The 22,340-nt window shown below is 33.0% G+C and overlaps 1 protein-coding gene across 7 annotated transcripts in view; it reads left to right on the forward strand.

Annotated features, from left to right (window-relative positions):
• The window catches only part of LOC114328266 (segment polarity protein dishevelled homolog DVL-3), a 119,411-nt gene that overhangs the window by 17,788 nt on the left and 79,283 nt on the right, over nucleotides 1–22,340 (forward strand). For 6 of the 7 annotated variants that reach the window (XR_007697308.1, XR_007697309.1, XR_003652141.2 and 3 more), the window contains exons 2-9: nucleotides 8,319–8,388; nucleotides 8,469–8,662; nucleotides 8,760–8,922; nucleotides 8,981–9,150; nucleotides 10,735–10,863; nucleotides 13,341–13,435; nucleotides 15,047–15,178; nucleotides 15,773–16,038. Coding sequence is in view for 2 of the 7 variants with exons in the window: in XM_028277077.2 (XP_028132878.1) it covers nucleotides 8,319–8,388; nucleotides 8,469–8,662; nucleotides 8,760–8,922; nucleotides 8,981–9,150; nucleotides 10,735–10,863; nucleotides 13,341–13,435; nucleotides 15,047–15,178; nucleotides 15,773–16,038 (1,219 nt within the window). In the remaining 5 variants the exon portion in view is untranslated. Of the gene's footprint in view, nucleotides 1–7,935; nucleotides 8,045–8,318; nucleotides 8,389–8,468; nucleotides 8,663–8,759; nucleotides 8,923–8,980; nucleotides 9,151–10,734; nucleotides 10,864–13,340; nucleotides 13,436–15,046; nucleotides 15,179–15,772; nucleotides 16,039–22,340 lie in introns of those variants that run through there. The other variant, XR_007697310.1, reaches the window with a different exon arrangement.

Consider the following 22,340-nt stretch of genomic DNA (forward strand, 5'->3'; position numbering starts at 1 on the left):
AAAAAAGTTGACCCCTTTTTTTTTGGTAAAAATAATCGTGAAAACCTCCCTCTATTTAGCACCCTAAATGAAATTAATCTTTTGACTTTACCATCTATTTTAAGGAGGGGGTATGGTTTGAAATATTTAATTTTTTTTTATTATTTCAAATAAAAGTGCATACTTTCAAGAATACTCTCTGAAAATTTCAAAATAATCGGAGTAAAATTACCAGAGATACAGGGTGTTGAATATCCCTACCTTCGACTCACGTTGCCGACGCTTCGCGCCAGCACGCTTGAGCGTAGTGAGAAACGTTAAACAACTGTTCGCCTTCTCTTTTGTAGATTACTCCGCAATTCAAAAAACATATTCCAATGTTCATCACTTTACGATTTGGCAGACAAATAAGAAGATAAAGATGCAGTTGTCAAAACTTTAAACGCATTTTTCTCAAAACTGTTTTTTCAAATGCGGTGGACATTGTAACTGATAAACTACTTCACCGATCTACCTGAAATTTTGCATACATTTTCTTTAGACATTTCGTGAGGTAACAACGTCGAGATATTTTTTGTTTTGTGCTTATTTTTTGTTCAATAATATTAAATCTGTTGGTTTTCACAAAAATTTTATCAAAAATTTCGTATTTTTGACTTCTGAGTGATACCAAAAATTCAAAAATAACTAAAAATAAAAAAACTCGACGTTTTTACCTCGCCAAACTCATAAGCTAATTAAATCTTTTTGAATTTTTTATTTCATATGATCCAGTGATGAGTTCGGATGTCCACCGCAAAATCAATTTTTTTTGAGCCGCCTGCCAAAATTTTTCGCCAATGGCGTATTTTTCAATATTTTGGATTGAATTTTTTCTTAAATATTCTTTGAATTATACTTAATATGTTTATTTAATTTAAAAATAAAATAATTCTACCATAGCTTCGAAAAAAATTCACAAAAAAGTGCTTGATATGTTGATTTCAAACCAAACCCCCCCCCCCCTTAACTGTATGTGTATTGTTTATATGATCTGTAAGTTTGATTGGTTTGAAGTGCTTATTTTTGAAAACATTTGGTTATATAGTAAAAAAAAATTTTCTAAAAATTTTTGAATAATTTAATTTTTTCAAAATAACTTACAAAGTATTAGTGATAAGAAAAATCTTAAAGAGTAAAAAAATGTAGGTTTTGCTATTATAAATATGCTAGTTTATTTTGTTTCTAAGTAAGACAAAAATTGGTTAATATAGGTATGGCTGTTCAAAATTTGCATACACTCATGATTAGTGACCCATTCAAGCTTTCTGAATTATAACCCTTTCAAAAATAAACACTTTAAACCGGTGAGACTGACAGATCATATAAAAAATAGATAGGTAAGTAAATTGTTTGTAAATCGGCAGCGATTAATTTCATTTGGGGAGCTAAACACGGCGAGATTTTCATGATTTTTTACAAAAAAAAAAAGAGGGCCAACTTTATTTTGAGCGTAAGTCGCTTATTTTTAATGCTTAATTCTTTTGTTAACAATTAAAACAAAGCTTTTTATAAACACTTTAAAAAAGTTTAAATGGGTTTTCCCGAAAAGTGCTTAATTTTTCGGTGATTTCACCTTGAAATATTCGATTTGGAATTAGACGAATAAGAACGTATTTTTCATGAGCTACAACTTTGTTTTTATTTGATTGATAGACTTTACTGATACACCATTTTTTTGGGTTTTTTATAAGCTACACTTTTGCTAAGGATATTTTTTTCGATAAAATATTTACTTTTTGAGTTATTTGCGAGAAACCGTCTGAAAACGTAGTTTTTTTGTCGAAAAATCGACCTTTTCAATGGCAAATAACTCGAAAAGTATTGACTTCCGTAAAAAACTCTACAGAACAAAAGTTGCTTAAAATCAGTCAATTTATGCATTTCCCGTCTTATCTTGAACGTATGTTTTTTCACCCCCGAGAAGGGGTGACTGTCACCCCCCAAGTAAAAGCAACCAACGGCACAATTTCAACTTCGAAGTGGAGGATAAGTAGAACCTAAATCCAAATTTTCATGCAATTCGGAGTTGCCCCTGAAAATTACACGGTATCGCCGAATTTCCCGTTCATTTACTGGGCTAATTAACAACAAATCCAAAACCATATGATTCACTAGCTTCTTTACCAAGAATTTTTGTATCTTATCCAATACTTTGTATCTTGTCTAAAATAATTCAGTTTACTACAGCCTAAAATGTATCTAAGGGCAATTTTTCTTTAAATTTAAACAAATTTTAAGGTTTCATTTAGTTCATTTTTTCCTTCAATTTTCTATTTCCAGACCAGTCCTACCATGAGCATTTTGAAGAATTATTTGATATATATTGTGTTTGTATTTATAAAATTTTTCAATTAAACATAAAGAACATTTAAATATGATAATCTTTTTCTTATCATTGGCTCTATGAGTTGTTTATGAAGAGTTTTTATCAAATTCCTATCTTGTTGACAACAAACCACAAATTATAAATATTTTTTTTATTTCACATTTTGGTTTCAAAATGTAGGAAGTTGTTTTCAAAATACAATTTAGAATCTATTTTTGGATTAAAAAATGTATTTTTGTAAACTGAAACATCAAATACAGTTGTTCCTCTGTATCTTTGGTAAAGTATGACATTATTCACGAATTATTTTTTATATCTCAGTCAAAAGAAAAGACATATGGGAAAGCCTAAAGAAGAAACAAGTAAGTGAAGAACTGATAGAAGCAACAAAAAGTATATACATGAAAACAACAAATACAGTAAGAATGTTAAATATACAGTCAGAACCATTTGAAACAACTCAAGGAGTTAGACAAGGGGGAAGTCTCAGCCCAGTGCTATTCATAAATGTAATAGATGAGATAGTGAAAGAATGTAAGAAAACTTTCAAGAAATCCTGCATCGGTTGGAACAGAATGCAAATGATAAACGCTGAGATGTGTATATTTGCAGACGACATAGTATTAATTGCGGAAACAGCAATTGGCTGTATACCATATATTACAAAAACGATAAAATCCTTTATAAAATCCCTAAATAGGGCTACATCACAGGACAGAACTAGTTTTCGATGGGATATATCAGGTTATACACATTTTAGGTAAACACCGATGATGATCGGTAATCCGATCGAAAACTAGTTCTGTTCTGTGATGTAGCGCTTTTTAGGGATTTTAACAAATATACCTTTTATAAAGGATTTTATCATTTTTTAAAGGTTTTTATGTTTATATGTTTGCTCCATGTTACTTAGCTTCTCTGAAAGAATCCGTGCAACTGTCTCTTTTGTTTCCTCGCATTGAGTCGTCTCATATCGCATTTTTTGTTATTACATATTTCTTCTTTGTCTGTAATCTAAACCTAAATTTACCAACAGCAGGAACATAGAAAGGTACTTAGCTTCTCTGAAAGAATCCGTGCAACTGTATCTTTTGTTTCCTCGCATTGAGTCGTCTCATATCGCATTTTTTGTTATTACATAATTCTGCGTTGTAACCTTCTGTAATCTAAACCTAAATTTACCTACAGCAGGAACATGATTGATGATATATTTGCACCATATTATATTTGCTTATTTTGACTAAAAACACTTTAATTTCTGATTTCTACAGTTTAAATATTTATTTACTGTAATGTTATCGGACAACCTATATGCCAATAAATTACGTAAAAGAGATGTATAAAAAAGTCCATTGTAAATATTAGCCATTTTCTAATTCTTACAACGCATGTATGTTTGGCTCACATATTTTGGTTTATTTTCTATAATACGAATGATGACGATGTGCAAAGATCCAGTGGAAGAACTGTAACTTGTTTATTTTATAATTTGTAGTTTTATATGCTATGTTAGTGATCTCAAATAAACTCGATAAAGGCAGCACTTGTTCCCCATAACCAGACAGAGTCAAGCAGTGAAGCAATTTACAATAATCTGCCTGAAGCAGCTTAAATAAATGTATATTATGGGATATCTGTATTAAATTAATTCAAGATCATTGGCAGATAGGTTCCCTCCCATCTTTCTTAAACATTAGAGTTTTCTTTTGACACATCCTCTTTTTGAAGTATTCAACAATTTTAAAGTTCAGGTGTTTTTTCTACTGAAGGACAAGCTACATAACACCTATTCATAAACCAAAATAATTTTCAGGTCTGTAATTACAGACCAACTATAATTTTTTCTATTCCCAAAATTTAAAAGTTTTGTTTTTGATTTTCTTTTATGCTTGTCAAAAACAAGTTAATATATAGCATGGTTTTATTGTTGCTTCTTCCACAGAACTAAATGTTCTTACATTTACTAGTTTTTTCTTGTAAAACTTGGAGATGGTGTATCAAGTGCACTTGCTATAAATTGACTTTTCCCATAAATTTGACAGGTTTAACTACCTTTTACTAATGCATAAGCTGTCTAAAGTGATAAGTGGATCTTTTTCTTCAATTTTCTAACACATACTGTTCAAACTTAGGGCGTTTGTTGTTTAACCCCTTCGCACAGTGGTTCCAAATGCCGAAAACGTGGTCATGAACCTTTAAAAGCGTATATTGTTTATACATTTTGGAATTACTTTCATTCTTAAAAGTTTTTGGCATCGCTGATTACGAATCTGACATTATTTTTTCTGAAAAACAAAATGGCGGATCCAACATGGCGGAAAGAAATTAAAAATTTCAATCAAAAAGGAAAATTTTTTGTCAAATTTGGTAGGTTAAGGTCGCTGATTACAAATCTAACATTACTTTTTTTTTAAACAAAATGGCGGATCCAATATGGGCAAAAGAAATTCGAACATTAAATTTTAACCGCATTTTTGTTTAAAATTTTATATTATAAGGGACTTTTGAAACTGCTGATTACCAATACATTTTCTTTATAAAGTACAATATTCAGAACCTATTACTTAATGTACAACTGCCCATACATACTCAACAATCGCCAGAATCATGTAATATACGTCATTTCCCCCTTTTGTGTTTAAACAACTGCCAGCAATGCATAGGCAGCTAAACCAAAGTGATTCTGTATCTCCTTACTATATATTTTAAGATTAATAAACATTAGTCGCAGAATTTTGTACTTTTTGAATGCATCTTTACAAAATTTTAATTATTTCAAGTATATTTTCATTATTTATGCATTAACAAATTTAAGGCATTTATTGTTAATAGATGTTGATTTAACTTACATCTTACATTAGTACATACTTAAAAAAGAAGAATCTGCTTTACAGCGATAAAATTGATAAACTACAAAACGTTTTACAGCGATTTCAATATACGCGTTCTTTTTCACTTTCTCTGCCGGCCAAAATAACCTCGGACATGGCCCACTTATTCCTGAGTTATGAACCAAAATACATCCAGTCTGATCCTCATACCTGCGTATTAGGACTCTAAGATAGTATGAGAAAACAACTGTAAACATGAAAATCCCTAAATAGGGACTCTTTTTTTCGCCTCATGACCACGTTTTCAGCATTTGGAACCACTGTGCTTCGGTACGGTGATGCACCCGTGTGCATCATGCTTGCCTGTCCGCTCAGTACGGTGATGCACACTGGTGCATCATGAGTTTTCGTTGGCCATAAGGCGGTGCCACCATCTTAATCATATTTCAGGTATTTTTGTTCTGTCCGAATTACCTTATTCAAATCTAAAAGTGGGGAAACCACGCCCAAAAGAGGGTGATGTCCAGAGGGAGATTAGATTTAGTTAATTTGATTGGTGATAAGGTTGTTTGGATGTTTGACTGATGGGATTGTGTGGGAGGTGAATTTACTGTGCTGCTGTTTACAACTTACCTTACTATCCCTTGCAAGATAATTCGGATGGAATTTCCCAGATTAGGAGACTGTGACGATATCGAGCACAATATAATCTGGGGAATTCCATACGAATTATCTTGTTTATCTTTTTTAATAATTTTTGTTTAAAATGGTTTTTTACGGATAAAATTTAATTTTACTCACATACTATGTAGAATAATAAATTTAATAAAAATAGTTTTAAAGTCTAGTTTTTTAACCTAATAAAAATATTTGTAAAATAAAATATTTTTAAAAGATTTTTAATTGAAAAGCTTATTGGTCCATTTCCCTGGTGACACCTCCAAGGCTTCTACAATATGCAAGCCAGATGGATGCTGCAGTGAAGACTAAAGGGAAGGAATTCTACACTATGCATTTTCCGTTGGAACTTTACCAAGCTGCAGACGGGGGTTGTGAATTGCATAGTGTGGAATTCCTTCCCTTTAGTCTTCACTGCAGCATCCATCTGGCTTGCATATTGTAGAAGCCTTGGAGGTGTCACCAGGGAAATGGATCAATAAGCTTTTCAATTAAAAATCTATATTTTATTTTACAAATATTTTTATTAGGTTGAAAAACTTAGACTTTCATTTAGCAGATGCCGCTACGCACCTACTACCTTCACGTCAGTTGCAATGGGGGACTAATAGATGTCGAAAATTTTTACCTGGAGTAGAGATAGCAGCCTATGCATTCTCTGAAGAGCCTCTAACAAGAGGTGAAATCGTCGATAAGAGTGCTGGTTGCGCTCTCTAACCTAAGTAAAAATTAAGACAGTTTTGGCTTCGCATTGCAACTGAATAAAAATGGTATACATGTTTATTTTATATTAGTATTACTCCTATAGAGTAACTAGGTCCATTTTCCGTTGGAACTTTACCAAGCTGCAGACGGGGGTTGTGAATTGCATAGTGTAGAATTCCTTCCCTTTAGTCTTCACTGCAGCATCCATCTGGCTTGCATATTGTAGAAGCCTTGGAGGTGTCACCAGGGAAATGGACCAATAAGCTTTTCAATTAAAAATCTTTTAAAAATATTTTATTTTACAAATATTTTTATTAGGTTGAAAAACTTAGACTTTCATTTAGCAGATGCCGCTACGCACCTACTACCTTCACGTCAGTTGCAATGGGGGACTAATAGATGTCGAAAATTTTTACCTGGAGTAGAGATAGCAGCCTATGCATTCTCTGAAGAGCCTCTAACAAGAGGTGAAATCGTCGATAAGAGTGCTGGTTGCGCTCTCTAACCTAAGTAAAAATTAAGACAGTTTTGGCTTCGCATTGCAACTGAATAAAAATGGTATTGGGACCGTGCAAGTTCGGCAAAGCGACCTCTATTGTACTTTTATTCGCACTTTTAATTATATTGGCCAATTATATTAGTCCTGGTTGCTGGATAATTGTCAAGGCCATAGTCCAAAAAAATAATAAGAAGAAAAAATAAGATGCAGGTTATGTTATGCAAACGTAAACAATTGTATGTAGTAAATAAAATTAGTTATTAAAATGCAGTACTGCAAGCAAAATACAATTAATTAAATTTACCTTTATATAATAATTGCATATCATATCAATATTGTGGAGCAATATATAATTTTTCTGCTTCAATGACAGAAGGTATGAAATATACGTCAATTTGACAATTTCAATTGACAATATGAATTATTTAAGATAGTTGCAATATTTCTCCGCGACTCGCGCACGGTCGTTTCTCGTTTCCCTTCCAAGTACTTGCACACCGCGAATACATTTTTATTTTAAAAATAGTTTTATTTCTAAAATAAGTGTTATTATTACATTAACTTTAATTAGTTGTAGTGTGATACTGTATTTTAAACGACCGCGCGAAGCCGCTCGGTAAGCGCTCGAATCCGTATACAGGAGCCGACTTGCCGAATGACGGTCCGGCACGAAGGGGTTAACATAATATGTATTAATGATTTTGCACTTCTGATAGTGACTTGCTTTTGTTTTTTCATGACTCATAAGTGTTTATAACAGAAAGTGTCAAAACACTCGACAGCCTTCATATCAAGAAATGAAACATCTTGAGAAGGTTATATCAATTGAATGGCTTTTCAATAAATGTAATAACAATATGGATTTGAGTATCAAAAAATAAAACATCTTGGTTCAATACAATTTTATGCCATTATTTTCAAAATTATCAAGATGTAATTTCTTACTTTTTTTGCGAAGAGACCAAAATCCATGCAAGGAATGAGGTACTTTGCTAATTGCTTCCTTGGTCTTTGGTGGTTGAATATTTGTCAAAAAGTGGTAATTTTAGAACTCAAGCAAAATTCATCGTAATAGGGTTTCAATGCAAAGAACTGTTAACCGTGAATTAACTCAATAAATACATTTTCTATTGCGGCATGCTTTAGCAGTCATGGGTGTACAAAAAAATGTTTTGAATGCAACAATTACCTATACTTTACATTGAACATGCTTCAAACTTAAAATGTATCATCTAAATTTGTTTGTATTTTATTTCAGTGTCGTAAAAGAAGAGATCATTGAAGATTCAGCAAATTTGCCATGTTTTAATGGACGAGTAGTTAGTTGGGTAAGTTCTTTTGTTTAACACGTGTTTTTCAAACAATTATTTATTGTGTAATACAAGGTTAAATTTGATTTTTTGTTCAGTTGGTTTCAGCCGAAGGCTCAAATCAATCAGATGGCGGTTCTCAATGTACAGACAGTGTGACACACCAATCAGAATCTAGGTTACCTCCTGCGATAGCAGACTCAGTTTGTACTGATACAGAAAGTATTATAAGCTCAAGACAGGGTAGAAGACATCACAAATACTCATCTCGTATTAACGGACATCTTCCAAGGTAAATTATATCCATTAATTAAAATTATTCTTCTATAAAGTTTGGGTGGATCAAACAGAATTAAAATCGACGTGTCTTTATGTCTTTACTTTTTCAGAGTATATGAATCTGCATCTGTGCTTAGTTCAGATTTGGAAACAACCAGTTTTCAGTCGGAAACCACAGGAAGGCATACTGTCCTATCAGAATGTTCCAGTGTTAGTAGGTTACATGTGGCAAGTAGAAAAAGACCTCAAAGGCGACGGAAACAGCGGTTACAGGTATTCTTTTACTATACTCTTTTGGTTGTGGAAATATAATAAAATATTTTATTTGTAGCCAATGTCCAGAACAAGTTCTTACTCAAGTATAACAGATTCTACCATGTCCTTAAATATAATTACAGTTACTCTAAATATGGATACAGTGAATTTCCTTGGTATATCTATAGTGGGCCAGAGCAATAAAGGGGGAGATGGTGGTATATATGTCGGATCTATAATGAAAGGGTTAGTTCAGTTTTATTAAACTTAAAATTCAATTTTATTAAAAACAATCTGTTTTCAATTTTTTTCAACATTGTAGATGTTTCAGTGTCAGCATTTCTTGTTTTCCTGTTAACTGATTTAATTCTATGTGATAAGGAGGAGGAAACCTCCTCACATGTTATCTGGAAATGCCCGACACTGGTCTACCAGAAGTGGCAGATTCTGGGTTAGGTCTTTATGCAAACGAGATAAATGAAGGAGTTTCCCCTTAAACAGAGTTAAAGCGAGTGAAATGAATGTCGACAATGAATCAAGTAATCTGTTAACCTAGGTACTCAGTACCAAAGAGAGTTAAAGCATTTTCTATGAGGCCACAAGGTTACTAAAGGATTAGACGTTTGGAATGGCACAATGACCTCAAATTTTTAGAAACTGCTGATTCTACCAGATCTGGGAGCCTGAAATAGCTTAGGCCCCAGAAACGCTGAAGGCCAGGTCCTTAGGGGCCTAGTCCATATGATAGGTGTATGTCCGTGATACAATGCCCCACCTAAGATCTAAGTTTCCGATGGGCTTACAAATGGACCATGCCCAATGCTGCTGTGACCGTTACAAGAGACGAATGTTTTGGAATTGTCCTCATAATAATCAAATAGAGGTCAGTCAATCAAGATTTGTAATTGGAAGAACTACGCAGGTTGGTCATAAGAATGCCAACAGAAATTTTCAGGACCACAGTAATAGCCAATTGTATCACTACCTGGCAAGACAGGGTCGTACTATTACTAGTTATCTTCTGTTCTTTTTGTGCCACTCCTATCGGAGATTGGAATTCATCAAGGCTGTCCTGACCTTAGTTACAGCTGACCTAAAGAGTTCATTAGTGGTGCAGCCAATGAACCACTCTCTAAAATTCCACAACTATGACATTCTTTGTAACTAAGTAACTAAGTAATGCGTATTTATGTCCTCTCATCAGGTGACTCAAATATTCGAGTTTCCTTCGTTTTATCGTTAACAAAATATCTGGGTATTTTCCTATCCTTCGTATTACTTCAAAGTTTGTGACTCTTTCAACCCAACTTATCTTCAGCATTCGACGGTAGCACCACATCTCGAAACTTTCAATATTTTTTATGTTGTTCTGCTTGAGAGTCCAGGTCTCTACACCGTATAATAGCGTGTTAAATACATAGCCTAAGATAACAGACTGGTTATGTGCTTAATTGAATATCAAGGTCACATATTCTAAAGATGCCGGTAGGGAATAAAATGCAAACTTTTACGTTTGAATTCTGCAATGGGTAGTATGAGAACGGACAATCTTTTTCAATATGCATGGAATATCTCTTGGTACACGCCCAAAAGGCGAACCTTACTAATGGCACTGTTATAATTTTAGAACTGTACCTCTGCCTTGTTAAAAAGTTTTTGGATGGTTTTTAACATTCCTCACTTTCAATTTCCATTATTATATTATAATTATTATACTCATTCATTTGTTAAATTTTTCTTTACTTCCCACTAAACAGACTTTTTATATTGGAGCATTTATGAAAGCAAATCCCTTATAAATCTACTTTTTAAGGATTGTTATTTTTTTAGGGGGGCAGTAGCTTTAGATGGTAGGATAGAGCCAGGTGATATGATATTACAGGTGAACGATGTAAATTTTGAAAATATGTCAAATGACGAAGCTGTAAAAGTATTAAGGGAAGTTGTACAAAAACCAGGGTAAGTTTTTTGTTCTTTATTGTTAACAAGTGACTGCAAATTATTTATTTGTTTGTTTTTAAAATAACAAAATGTCTGGCTAATTGGCTCGGCCCAGGCCATCGAATTCACACAAAAAAAAAATATTTATCCACAGAAACATTTAACACTGTCCTGTATTAATTTATTAATGATTATCATTGAACATATAATTATTGTTTCTATGAATATCTTTTTGGGTCATCAGACCAAAAGTCAAAGTCATACACCCGTGTTGAAGTCGATATTACTGGATTTTAAAATGGTTGGAGCCAGAAGTTAATATAAAACAAACTCCTCTTATAATCACTGAATTGGAATACTGTACAAGACCGCCAATTGAAGCATTCATTATTTCTCGTTATTTTATTTATCAACAGGCAATCGCCCAATTAAAATACAGTGTAAACATTAATCACAGGAGATTTATAACCTAAACCTAAAGTAAATTAAAAAATTTTAATCATACAAACTAGGAACATTAAATAAATAACAAACATTAACAAAAAATATACAAAACACAAGGATATCAAGTTACCACATACAGTTTTTAAGCTGAGCTTTAAATTCATTTGGAAAACTATAACAATCTAAACCCTCCGAATATTGGTTAGCAAACCTAGGTGTTCTGGACATGAAGGAGCTGTGTCCGTAGTTAGTGCGATGGGGTCTAATGTAAAAAGGTTGATTTAGCCTCGTTTGTCTACTGGGAACATGGAGGCTAATTTTCTCCAATAGTTGAGGACCAAAATTATTGGAGTGTAGTATTTTATAAAACATTGTGAGGTCCTTATGCATGCGTCGGATTTGGAGAGAGGTTATGTTGAGAGACTTTTCTATATTAGAATAGTTAATTTGGTAATTTGATAATAAAATCTTAAGAACTTGTACTGAAATCTCTCAATAGCTAGAATATGGTTGTTATAGTGTGGAGACCAAACACATGAACAGTAATCTAGGTGAGGTCTCACAAGTCAACATTACAATACTTTTATGGATGGAATATTTAGAAAGTCTTTTGCACAACGTTTGATAAGCCCTAAAAGTTGAAGTGATTTTGAGACAATAGATGAGATATGGGGGGGGGGGGGGATGTAGGATAAGCTGGAATCGAGCACAACACCTAGGTCTTTTATCTGAGATACAGAGTCTAAAGGACAATCCTTAATAGTATAGATATGATTTGTTGGAGTTCTATTTCGACCAAAAACCATTAAGTGACACTTTTTAACATTAAGTTCCATTCCGTTGCTATCCCACCAATAGCTCAACCGATCCAAGTCAGATTGTAATTTTTCATAGTCACCATCATTCTCGATTTTCAAATATAATTTTAAATCGTCAGCAAACGTTAGGAAAAAAGCAAAGTGGAAACAGGAGGCAATATCATTAACATTGATATTGAATAGAAGGGGTCCAAGATGTGAACCTTGTGGCACTCCTGAAGGTACCTTAATTTCAAACGATTGAAAACCATTCAAACCGTTCAAAACCATTCAAAGCAATTTTTTTGTAAAAAATATACAGCTCACGAAAAGTGGTATGTGAAAGATAAAACTGAATGCAGTACGAGACCTTTCATTTCAGTTTTCATTTCTGTGCAAATTTCAGTAACGCGTAGGATGTCTGATGTCTCTTCATATTGTTATTCTATTTGGAAGGATTTTCTAATATTGGAGCGCATGCTGGATCTGTCTCAAAATATCAGCACAAACATATTAAACGAGTGTTGTAACGTGTAAAAACGTATTAAACGTGTTAATATAATTCATCTCCCGCGACCAATATGGCTACTCTATTCTTGTTATTCCATGATATTCTCTCCATCCACGCATAGGCTTAACCAGGGGGGGTTTGGGGGTTATAACCCCCGCCCCATTGAGCTCTATACATATATCATTATATGTTGTGACAAATCGAGCCATTTTGAAGTTGTAACCCCCCCCCCCCCCCCTTAGGATCATCCTGGTTACGCCGTTGCATCCACGTGAAGTTCTCGCGAGTGGTAACAAGCATCATCGATAGAAGGGAATTTGTCACTTATTATCCGAGGAAAAGGCACAAGGATTGGTTCTATAATTCTGTGTCTATATCTAACAGCAGTCATCAATTCATTCGTGAGATTAAAACATATTCTTCGCCATCCCCAAACCGATCCACTACCAAAGCGTGCTTGGAACCTTAGAAGCCTCATTGTATCACTGTTTTCTTTCCCTCTTCACCAGAGGAAAAAGGAATCTGAACTTGTCAGTAAGTAGACGATACCTACAATTTGAAAAATTCCAGTTATTGTCTTCCTTGCTCTCAGTATGCTCCTTCGTACCTGTTGTAGACTTTAACCACATGCAAAAATTATATATAATTTATAAAATATATATTAAAAAAAACATATTTTATAAAATTGAGATGTCGCAATCAACAGCTTTAGACTAATATTTAATGTTTATTTGGTGTTTTAGACCCATTAAGTTAGTAGTTGCCAAATGTTGGGATCCGAATCCCAAGGGATACTTTACAATACCAAGAACAGAACCTGTTAGACCTATAGACCCTGGTAAGATCTATTTTTGCTTCATATGTTATTTCATCATGGATTTAATAAAAAATATTAAATTCTTCATGTATTTAAAAAAAATTATTTTTAAAACTGATATGTTTTGTACACACTTATGACAACTGAATGACTGGGAAAAGTATTTTTGAAGTGTGTAAAATTTATTAAATCCTAGCTGAGTGCTTTCAGTTTACAAAGTCATCTCCAGAGATATGTTATAATGAAATGTGTATTATAAGTCAATAAGTTACTAATTTTTGAAAATTTAACAAAGTTTAACCAAAATCAATAAAGAGAGGGATCCCATTTTTTGTAGTGAAAAAAGTTGTGAAAAAAGAAAAAAATTCTTTATGTAGTTTTCTGCAAACTTGGTCGGAATTAAATTTTAATTTTAAAAAATTTCTAAAAAGGTTAAAAACATTCAGAAAGCACATGGACAAAAAAACTACAAAAGGAATTCTTTCACAATTTTTTTCAATAGAAAACATGGGATCCCTTTCTTTATAGTGGTACTTAAGGGGGATATGGTTTGAAATCAACATATCAAGCACATTTTTGTGAATTTTTTTCGAAGCTATGGTAGAATTATTTTATTTTAATTTAACAAACATATTAAGTACAATTCAAAGAATATTTAATAAAATCAATCCAAAATATTGAAAAATAAGCCATTGGTGACAAATTTTGACAAGCAGCTCAAAAAAAAAAATAAAATTCTGCGGTGGATATCAGAACTCGTCACTGGATCATACGAAACACAAAATTCAAACAGTTCTAATTAGCTTATGAGTTTTACTAGGTAACAACGTCGAGTTTTTTAATTTTTAATGAGTTGAATTTTTGGTATCACTCAGAAGTCAAAAATTCGAAATTTTTGGTAAAAATGTTGTGAAAATCAACAGATTTATTATTGTTTACCAAAAAATAAGCACAAAACGAAAAATATCTTGACGTTGTTACCTCATGAAATGTCTAAAGAAAATCTATGCAAAATTTCAGGTAGATCGGTCAAGTAGTTTTTCAGTTACAATGTCCATCGCATTTGAAAAAGCAGTTTTGAGAAAAATGCGTTTAAAGTTTTAACAACTGCATCTTCATCTTCTTATTTGTCTGCCAAATCGTAAAGTGATGCACATTGGAATATGTTTTTTGAATCGAGGATTAATCTACAAAAGAGAAGGCGAACAGTTGTTTAACGTTTCTCACTACGCTCAAGCGTGCTGGCGCGAAGCCGCGGCAAAGCGAGTCAAAGGCAGGGATATTCAACACGTTGTATCTCTGGTAATTTTACTCCGATCAATCTGAAATTTTCAGAGAGCATTCTTGAAAGCAAGTATACACTTTTATTTAAAATAATAAAAAAATTAAATATTTCATACCATACCCCCCTTAACCATTGGACGTAAAGTTTACCTTTGTTAAATAAAAAAAATATTACTTAAAATAGACATTACAGTGTGGCATAGGTCTGAAGATGACTTTGTAAGCGGAAAGTGCTCAGCAAGAAATTAATAAATTTTACACACTTCATTAATATTTTTATTTTCCCAGTTATTCAGTTAAAAAAATATAGCCATTGGGAAATGCTGTATTATGTATATTATTGTTCAGGTGCATGGGTGGCACACACAGCTGCAGTGCGAGGCGATCCAGTAGCAAGGCCACCTAGTAGTTCAACAGTCTCCAGCTCATCAATTGCCAGTACAATACCAGCCAATGAACGAGAATGTCTCATAGGTCCTGGTATGTATTCACTTTCATGTTCCTTATAAAATGACTGTTTTAATTTTCTGTTGTTAAGCCAGTTATTATAAAGATTATTTAGTTGTTTTTGCATTTTGTAATAATTATAAAGACACCTAATTTGAACAATTGCAAAAGGGAAAGTTATCAATGTGTGGTGCCTTGTTGTTTCTTTCGACTAGCTAGACATCTGAAATTTTCAGAATAGCTCAGAACTCGACGACAATGCAATATTCAACAGCTTTTACATGGATGCATCGAGTTTTATTTTGGATTTTAAGCCATTTTAAATGCAAATAATGTAATGACATTTAGATCCCGTTCTAAAGTACGTTAATCAACAGCGGATATGGCTCAGTGGTAGAGCATTCGTCTGCAGATCTAGAAGTCCTCGGTTCAAACCCGGGTGTTCCCTTTTTTAATTTTTTTTTTGAGTTTACTTTAATTAGCATATTAATTTTTTATAACTTATTAAGTTAATATAATATTAGTTATATTAAGATAATATCTTAATTATTATTCTTTTGACATACACCTTTGTTACATGCTGGTAAAAACTGTTTTTCTTTTAATGTAAGTATAAATACGTTTCAGACATGGAAGAACCACTATCTGTCAACTCTCCGATGTCTCAAGTGGTGCAAGCCATGCAGAGGCCCGACAGCGGTTTGGAAATCAGGGACAGAATGTGGCTGAAGATCACGATTCCTAATGCATTTATCGGCACCGACATGATCGATTGGTTATTGACGCACGTCGAAGGTTTCACAGAGAGGAGGGACGCCAGAAAATACGCTTCTCACCTTCTCAAAGCAGGCTTCATCAGACATACCGTGAATAAGATCACTTTTTCGGAACAAGTAAGTAATTAGTATTGTAATAATAATAGTATCCCGTTTTATACCGCTGACGCCGCTTTAATATTATAATACCGGGTGTCCACTTATATTTTCCCCCATTTTAACTGCCTATAACTTCTAAAAGGCTCAAGATAAAAATATGCGGTTTTCACTGAAATGTTTTATTTTAGTAAAAGTTTTGTCTGAATGGATTGAATTTTTTATATCGCTTTCAAATACGAAATAAAATATGGCGGATTTTTTTAAAAAACGTTGTTGACTTTTTTTTAATGGAACACCCAGTATATTCTTTTGTAAATTGAAAGAAAGGTCATTCACCTATTTAGCGATATAAAGTTTTTCAAAATCGGTTGTCAAATCACTGAGTAATTAATTTTTAAAATGAGAGGTGCAACGTGGATATCACATACCTAAATAACATAACTAACCAAGTTATGTGATTTCCACATTGCATCTCTCATTTTAAAAATTAATTGCTCAGTCATTTGACAACCGATTTAAAAAAATTTAATATCACTGGATAGATAAATGACCGTTTTTTCAAGTTTTAGGTAAGTGACCATTTTTTATATCGCTTTTAAATAAAAAATGGCGGATTTTTGAAAAAAAACGTTGTTGACTTTTTTTATTAAAACACCCAGTATATTTTTTTGTATCTTGAAAAGACGGTCATTTACCTATTCAGCGATATAAAAAATTTTAAAATCGGTTGCCAAATGACTGAGCAATTAATTTTTAAAATGAGATACACCAGGGAAATAAGTCAAAAATATACCATGTTCGGGACACTTGAGCAGCGCCAGGTTGCAAATGGGTTTTTTGGGTACTATATACCTAATACATTATAAATACAAAAATGCCCATCACAGTTTGGACGAGAAATTTAGTTATTAACAAATAAGGGTCAAAAATGGAAGTTTTTTCTTTTAAATCGCTACAGGTAAAAATAGGGTAATTAAATATCTTATTTATAATATTTTTCTTTTAGTAGATGAGCCAAGGTTTAAAATAGCGCTGTTTGAATTTTGGTCCGATCATTTGTTGCTACGGATATTGCAAAATAAAACTAAAATTTCGAAAATAAAAAATTTGCTATAACTTTTGCGAAAATGAATTAAAGACTTTCATATTGCACGAAAAGTTGAGTCAAACAGTCCACACAATGCACAAAAAATTTCAAGACGATTAGTCAATTAGTTTAAATGTTATTCAATTTGTTTATCGCAAAAAACTTTTTTTTGCAATATTATTGTTCAGAAAATAATAATGATATAGCAATTCTGTGAAAACAACATGAAAGTAGAATAGTCATATTTTCAACGTATTTAAAAAAATCATTAAAAAGTCATTTTTATCACCCAGAAAACATTTTACTAAAATAGAGTCATTTCTGGCTTATAAACAATTTGAATAACTTTGTTAATATTGACTGTAGGCTAAATTACAATGGGATTTAAAAAACTGGTATTTTTATACGAATTTTAAAAGAAAAACTTTTCGCCTAGGTTATTTACGGTCAGAGTTAGCCACTTTTTTTATTTAATTGACGGCTACTTTGTTTATAACAATTAAGCAAACTAACTAGAGCTATTTTGAAGTTGAAGATATATAGTTTATGTGTAAAAGTTTGAGTAAACTGTGAACCTCAACAGAGGGGTTAATAAAGTTTTAAAAATGGCGTTTGAACGGAATTAATTCGTGGTCGGTGGAGGTGAATTATAAAAATCCGTGCACTGAAAAAATGAAACTGATTCTGCAAACATATGCTGCGATTAATATCGCCGGAGCTTGTTGATGGATTTTGATCATAATTTTTTTCATTTGTGTGTACTCGTAGTCTTATAGAGTACGTTATGTACACACATCCCCACCTAACATTACAAAATGTTAGGGGGAACTCCCTTATCACTCAGGGATATGAAAAATAGATTACGACCGATTCTAAGACCTACCGAATATACATATATAATTTCATAAAAATCGGTCAAGCGGTCTCGGAGGAGTATGGAAAGTAACACTATGACAGGAGAATTTTATAGATGCAAATTTATAGATGGCTGTTAACAAATAGGGGTTGGTGATAAAAGAGTGAAAATTAAGGGTTGTATGTATTTTTTAATTCTATATCATATAAAATTAAAGTAGATAATTTTGTCTAAAAAAATTAAAAAAATGTCAGGGGGGCAACCCCCCTTATAACTTATGGGTATAAAAAATAGATTACAACCTCTTTTCCGTCCTATAGGATATACGTGTAAAATTTCATAAAAATCGGCCAAGCCGTTTCGGAGTAGTATGGTAACTAACACTGTTACAGGAGAATTTGATGTATATAGAAGTAAGTACGAATTAAATAATAAAGGTGACTAACTTTGAGCCTAATTAACCTAGGCAAAAAGTTTTTCTCTGAAAATTCGTGTAAAAATACCAGCTTTTTAAATCCTAAAGTAGATTTACTCTATAGTCAATATTAACAAAGCTATTCAAATTGTTTATAAGCGAACAATGACTTTATTTTACTAAACTTTTTTCGGAGTGATAAAAACGACTTTTTAATGATTTTTTTCAACACGTTGAAAATATAACTATTCTTCTTGTATGCGGTTTCCACAGAATTGCTGTTATTATTATTTTCTGAACAATAACATTGCGAAAAAAAAAACTCTTTGCGATAAACAAATTGAATAAAATTTAAACTAATTGACGAATCGTCCTAAAAATTTTTGTGCGTTATATGGAATGTTTGACTCGACTTTTCTTGCAATATGAAAGTCTTAATGCCATTTTCGCAAAAGTTATAGCACATTTTTTATTTTTGAAATTTTAATTTTATATTGCAATTTCCGAAGCAAAAAATAATCGGACCAAAATTGAAAAAGTGCCATTTTAAACCTTGGCTGATCTACTAAAATACGATTACTCTAAATAATATATATAATTACTCTATTTTTAACTGTAGCTATTTAAACGAAAAAACTGCCATTTTTGGCCCTTATTTGTTAATAACTAAGTCTCTCGTCCGAACTGTGACGGGCATTTTTGTATTTATAATGTATTAGGTATATAGTACCCAAAAAATCCATTTGCAACCTGGCTGCTCAAGTGTCCCGGCAAAAACCTTATTTCCCTGGAGTAAGAGATCCAATGTGGAAATCACATAACATACTATCATTTTGCTCAGTTATGTTATTTAGGTATGTGATTTCCACATTGCACCCCTCATTTTAAAAATTAATTACTCAGTGATTTGACAACCGATTTTGAAAAACTTTATATCGCTGGATAGGTGAATGACCTTTCTTTCAATTTACAAAAAAATATACTGGGTGTTCCATTAAAAAAAAGTCAACAACGTTTTTTTCAAAAATCCGCCGTTTTTTTTCTTATTTGAAAGCGATATAAAAAATTCAATCCATTCAGACAAAACTTTTACTAAAATAAAACATTTCAGCGAAAACCGCATATTTCTATCTTGAGCCGTTTAGAAGTTATAAGCAGTTAAAATGAGGGAAAATATAAGTGGACACCCGGTATTATAAATATACTCATTTTTCAAGAATGGGAAATTTTGGAGAAAAATCCCGAAGCAGGTCAACTTTTCTTTCTAAATTATGATTTTGGCATAATATATAACATGCTAGTCATGTTATCTAACCAATGACGGCAATAGATCATTTTTGGAATTATATTACGAACTTCAAATTATCCATGTAAGGTAAAAAGGTAAAGTTTTCAATCCTAATAGCAACATTAATAATATTGAAAAATATTAAAAATATTACTAAAAGATTTTTAAATTGAAAACTTATTGGTCCATTTCCCTGGTGACACCTCCAAGGCTTCTACAATATGCCTGCAGTGAAGACAAAAGGGAAGGAATTCTACACTATGCAATTCACAACCCCCGTCTGCAGCTTGGTAAAGTTCCAACGGAAAACGGACCCCGTCTGCAGCTTGGTAAAGTTCCAACGGAAAACGGACCTAGTTACTCTATAGAAGTAATACTAATATAAAATAAAAATAAAAATGTATACCATTTTTATTCAGTTGCAATGCGAAGGCAAAACAATCTTATTTTTTACTTAGAATAGGGAGCGCAGTCCAGCACCCTGAATCGACGATTTTCGACTCTTATTGGAGTCATCATCGGAGAGGCCTAGGCCTGCTGCTCTCTACTCGAAGTGACCAACCATGAAAGCTTATCCCCACATTGCAACTGACGTGTATGGATTAGGTCATCTGGCAATTGAAAGGTAAAGTTTTCAATCCTAATAGCAACATTAATAATATTGAAAAATATTAAGAATATTTTTCATACACGTCAGTTGCAATGTGGGGATAAGCTTTCATAGTTGGTCACTTCGAGTAGAGAGTAGCAGGCCTAGGCCTCTCCGATGATGACTCCAATAAGAGTCGAAAATCGTCGATTCAGAGTGCTGGACTGCGCTCCCTGTTCTAAGTGAAAAATAAGATTGTTTTTTGCCTTCGCATTGCAACTGAATAAAACTGGTATACATTTTTATTTTATATTCGTATTACTCCTATAGGTAACTAGGTCCATTTTCCGTTGGAACTTTACCAAGCTGCAGACGGGGGTTGTGCATTAGGGTGGGCCGAAAAAACTAAAATTATTTTTTTCAAGTCGTAATACCGCGGAAAAGTTGCGAATGTATGAGACTAAAAAGGGGTAAGAATTTAAAAAATATCGGTTTATATCTTCCGTTCACGCATGAGCCATAAAGTTTGCCGAGATTGGTAAAAAACTGATTTTTTGCGATAATTTTTCACAGATTAAATTTAGCGTGGATACGTTTGTAATAGCTTATTTTCTCATTCTTATTAACCATCCTAACTAAATTTAACCGTGTTATTAAAATCCCTTAACATTTTTCGTTCGCGTATAAGCCGTAAAAATAGCCAAAATGTAAAATATTTGCATATTTCATACACGTTAAATCTTTCGTACTAAAAGTTTTTCTGAACCTAATAGTTCAAAACGTGCCGTATTAGCTTAAAGTAGCTTCCCCGCTGTGTTGTGATTCAGTCGCGTAAATACATATTTGAAGGCCTATACTTTGATGGGAGGAAGGACGACACTTTAAAGATAGAAGTAGCTCATTCCAAACCATTTCGCAGAATGAAGAAAGAAAAGCACATCTCGTTAATTCAAGAACCTAGTTCAGAATATATCGGACATGTTACTCCAACCTCCAGAAGTTCTGAACATATTGTCACATGTATTGTTTCTTATCTGTCTAGTCGTGATATTTCTCTTGATAGACTAATTGTTATTGGATGTGACGGCGCTGCTGTAAATACCGGTTTGAAAAGTGGCGTAATTCGTCGCATCGAAGTACATTTAGAGAAACCGTTACAATGGGCAATTTGCCTCATTCATTTCAATGAGCTCCCATTTTGGCATTTGTTCCAGCACCTAGATGGTAAATCAACGGGACCAAAATCCCTTAAAGGACCGATTGGAGAAAAGCTTGTTAACTGTGAAAAACGTCCAGTAGTTGCATTCAATTGTATTGAATGCCAGATACCTACAATTGACAGAAGTCGACTAAGCAAGGATCAGCAATATCTGCTTGATATTTCAATTGCAGTATATTCAGGGATCTGTAAAGAAGATTTGTCCATACGAGATCCTGGTCCCTTCTTGCATTCTAGGTGGTTGACAACAGCAAACCGAACCCTCAGGATATACTTAAGTGAATAAAATCCAACTTCTGATCTCAAAGAAATCGTTCAATTTATATTGAAAACATACATGCCCATGTGGTTTTGTATAAAAAAATAGTAACAGCTTTACATATGGACCAAAACTTGTACACCAATCAATACAAACTACAAGGTACCTGCCTGAAGAATTGCGTAATATTGTTGACTCTGTTATTGAGTGTAATGCTTTTTTCGCCCATCCAGAACATTTGATGTTGGCCATGACACAAGATAACAGAAAACATATAAGAGAGCTTGAACTTCGCAGAATTCTGAAAGCTAGACAGCTAGATAAAACAAGATCTAACATTAGAATATTCAAACCGCCAAAACTAAATTTTGAATATCGAGACTATTCAGAAATCATTCATTGGTTAGACTGTGACTTATCTTCTCCTCCATTATTAAAAGGTATAAATGATGATGAAATAACATTAATTATTCAGAGTGATTGTGCCCCTAACTGGGATGTAATACTAAAGTCATTTCCTGTTCATACACAGGCAGTAGAACGATGTGTAAAACTCGTAACAGAAGCCGCTGGAAAAGTTTGCGGAGCCGAGAATGGCGACGGCTTC

Source organism: Diabrotica virgifera, chromosome 3 (genome assembly GCF_917563875.1).
Source record: "Diabrotica virgifera virgifera chromosome 3, PGI_DIABVI_V3a".
NCBI lineage: Eukaryota > Metazoa > Arthropoda > Insecta > Coleoptera > Chrysomelidae > Diabrotica > Diabrotica virgifera.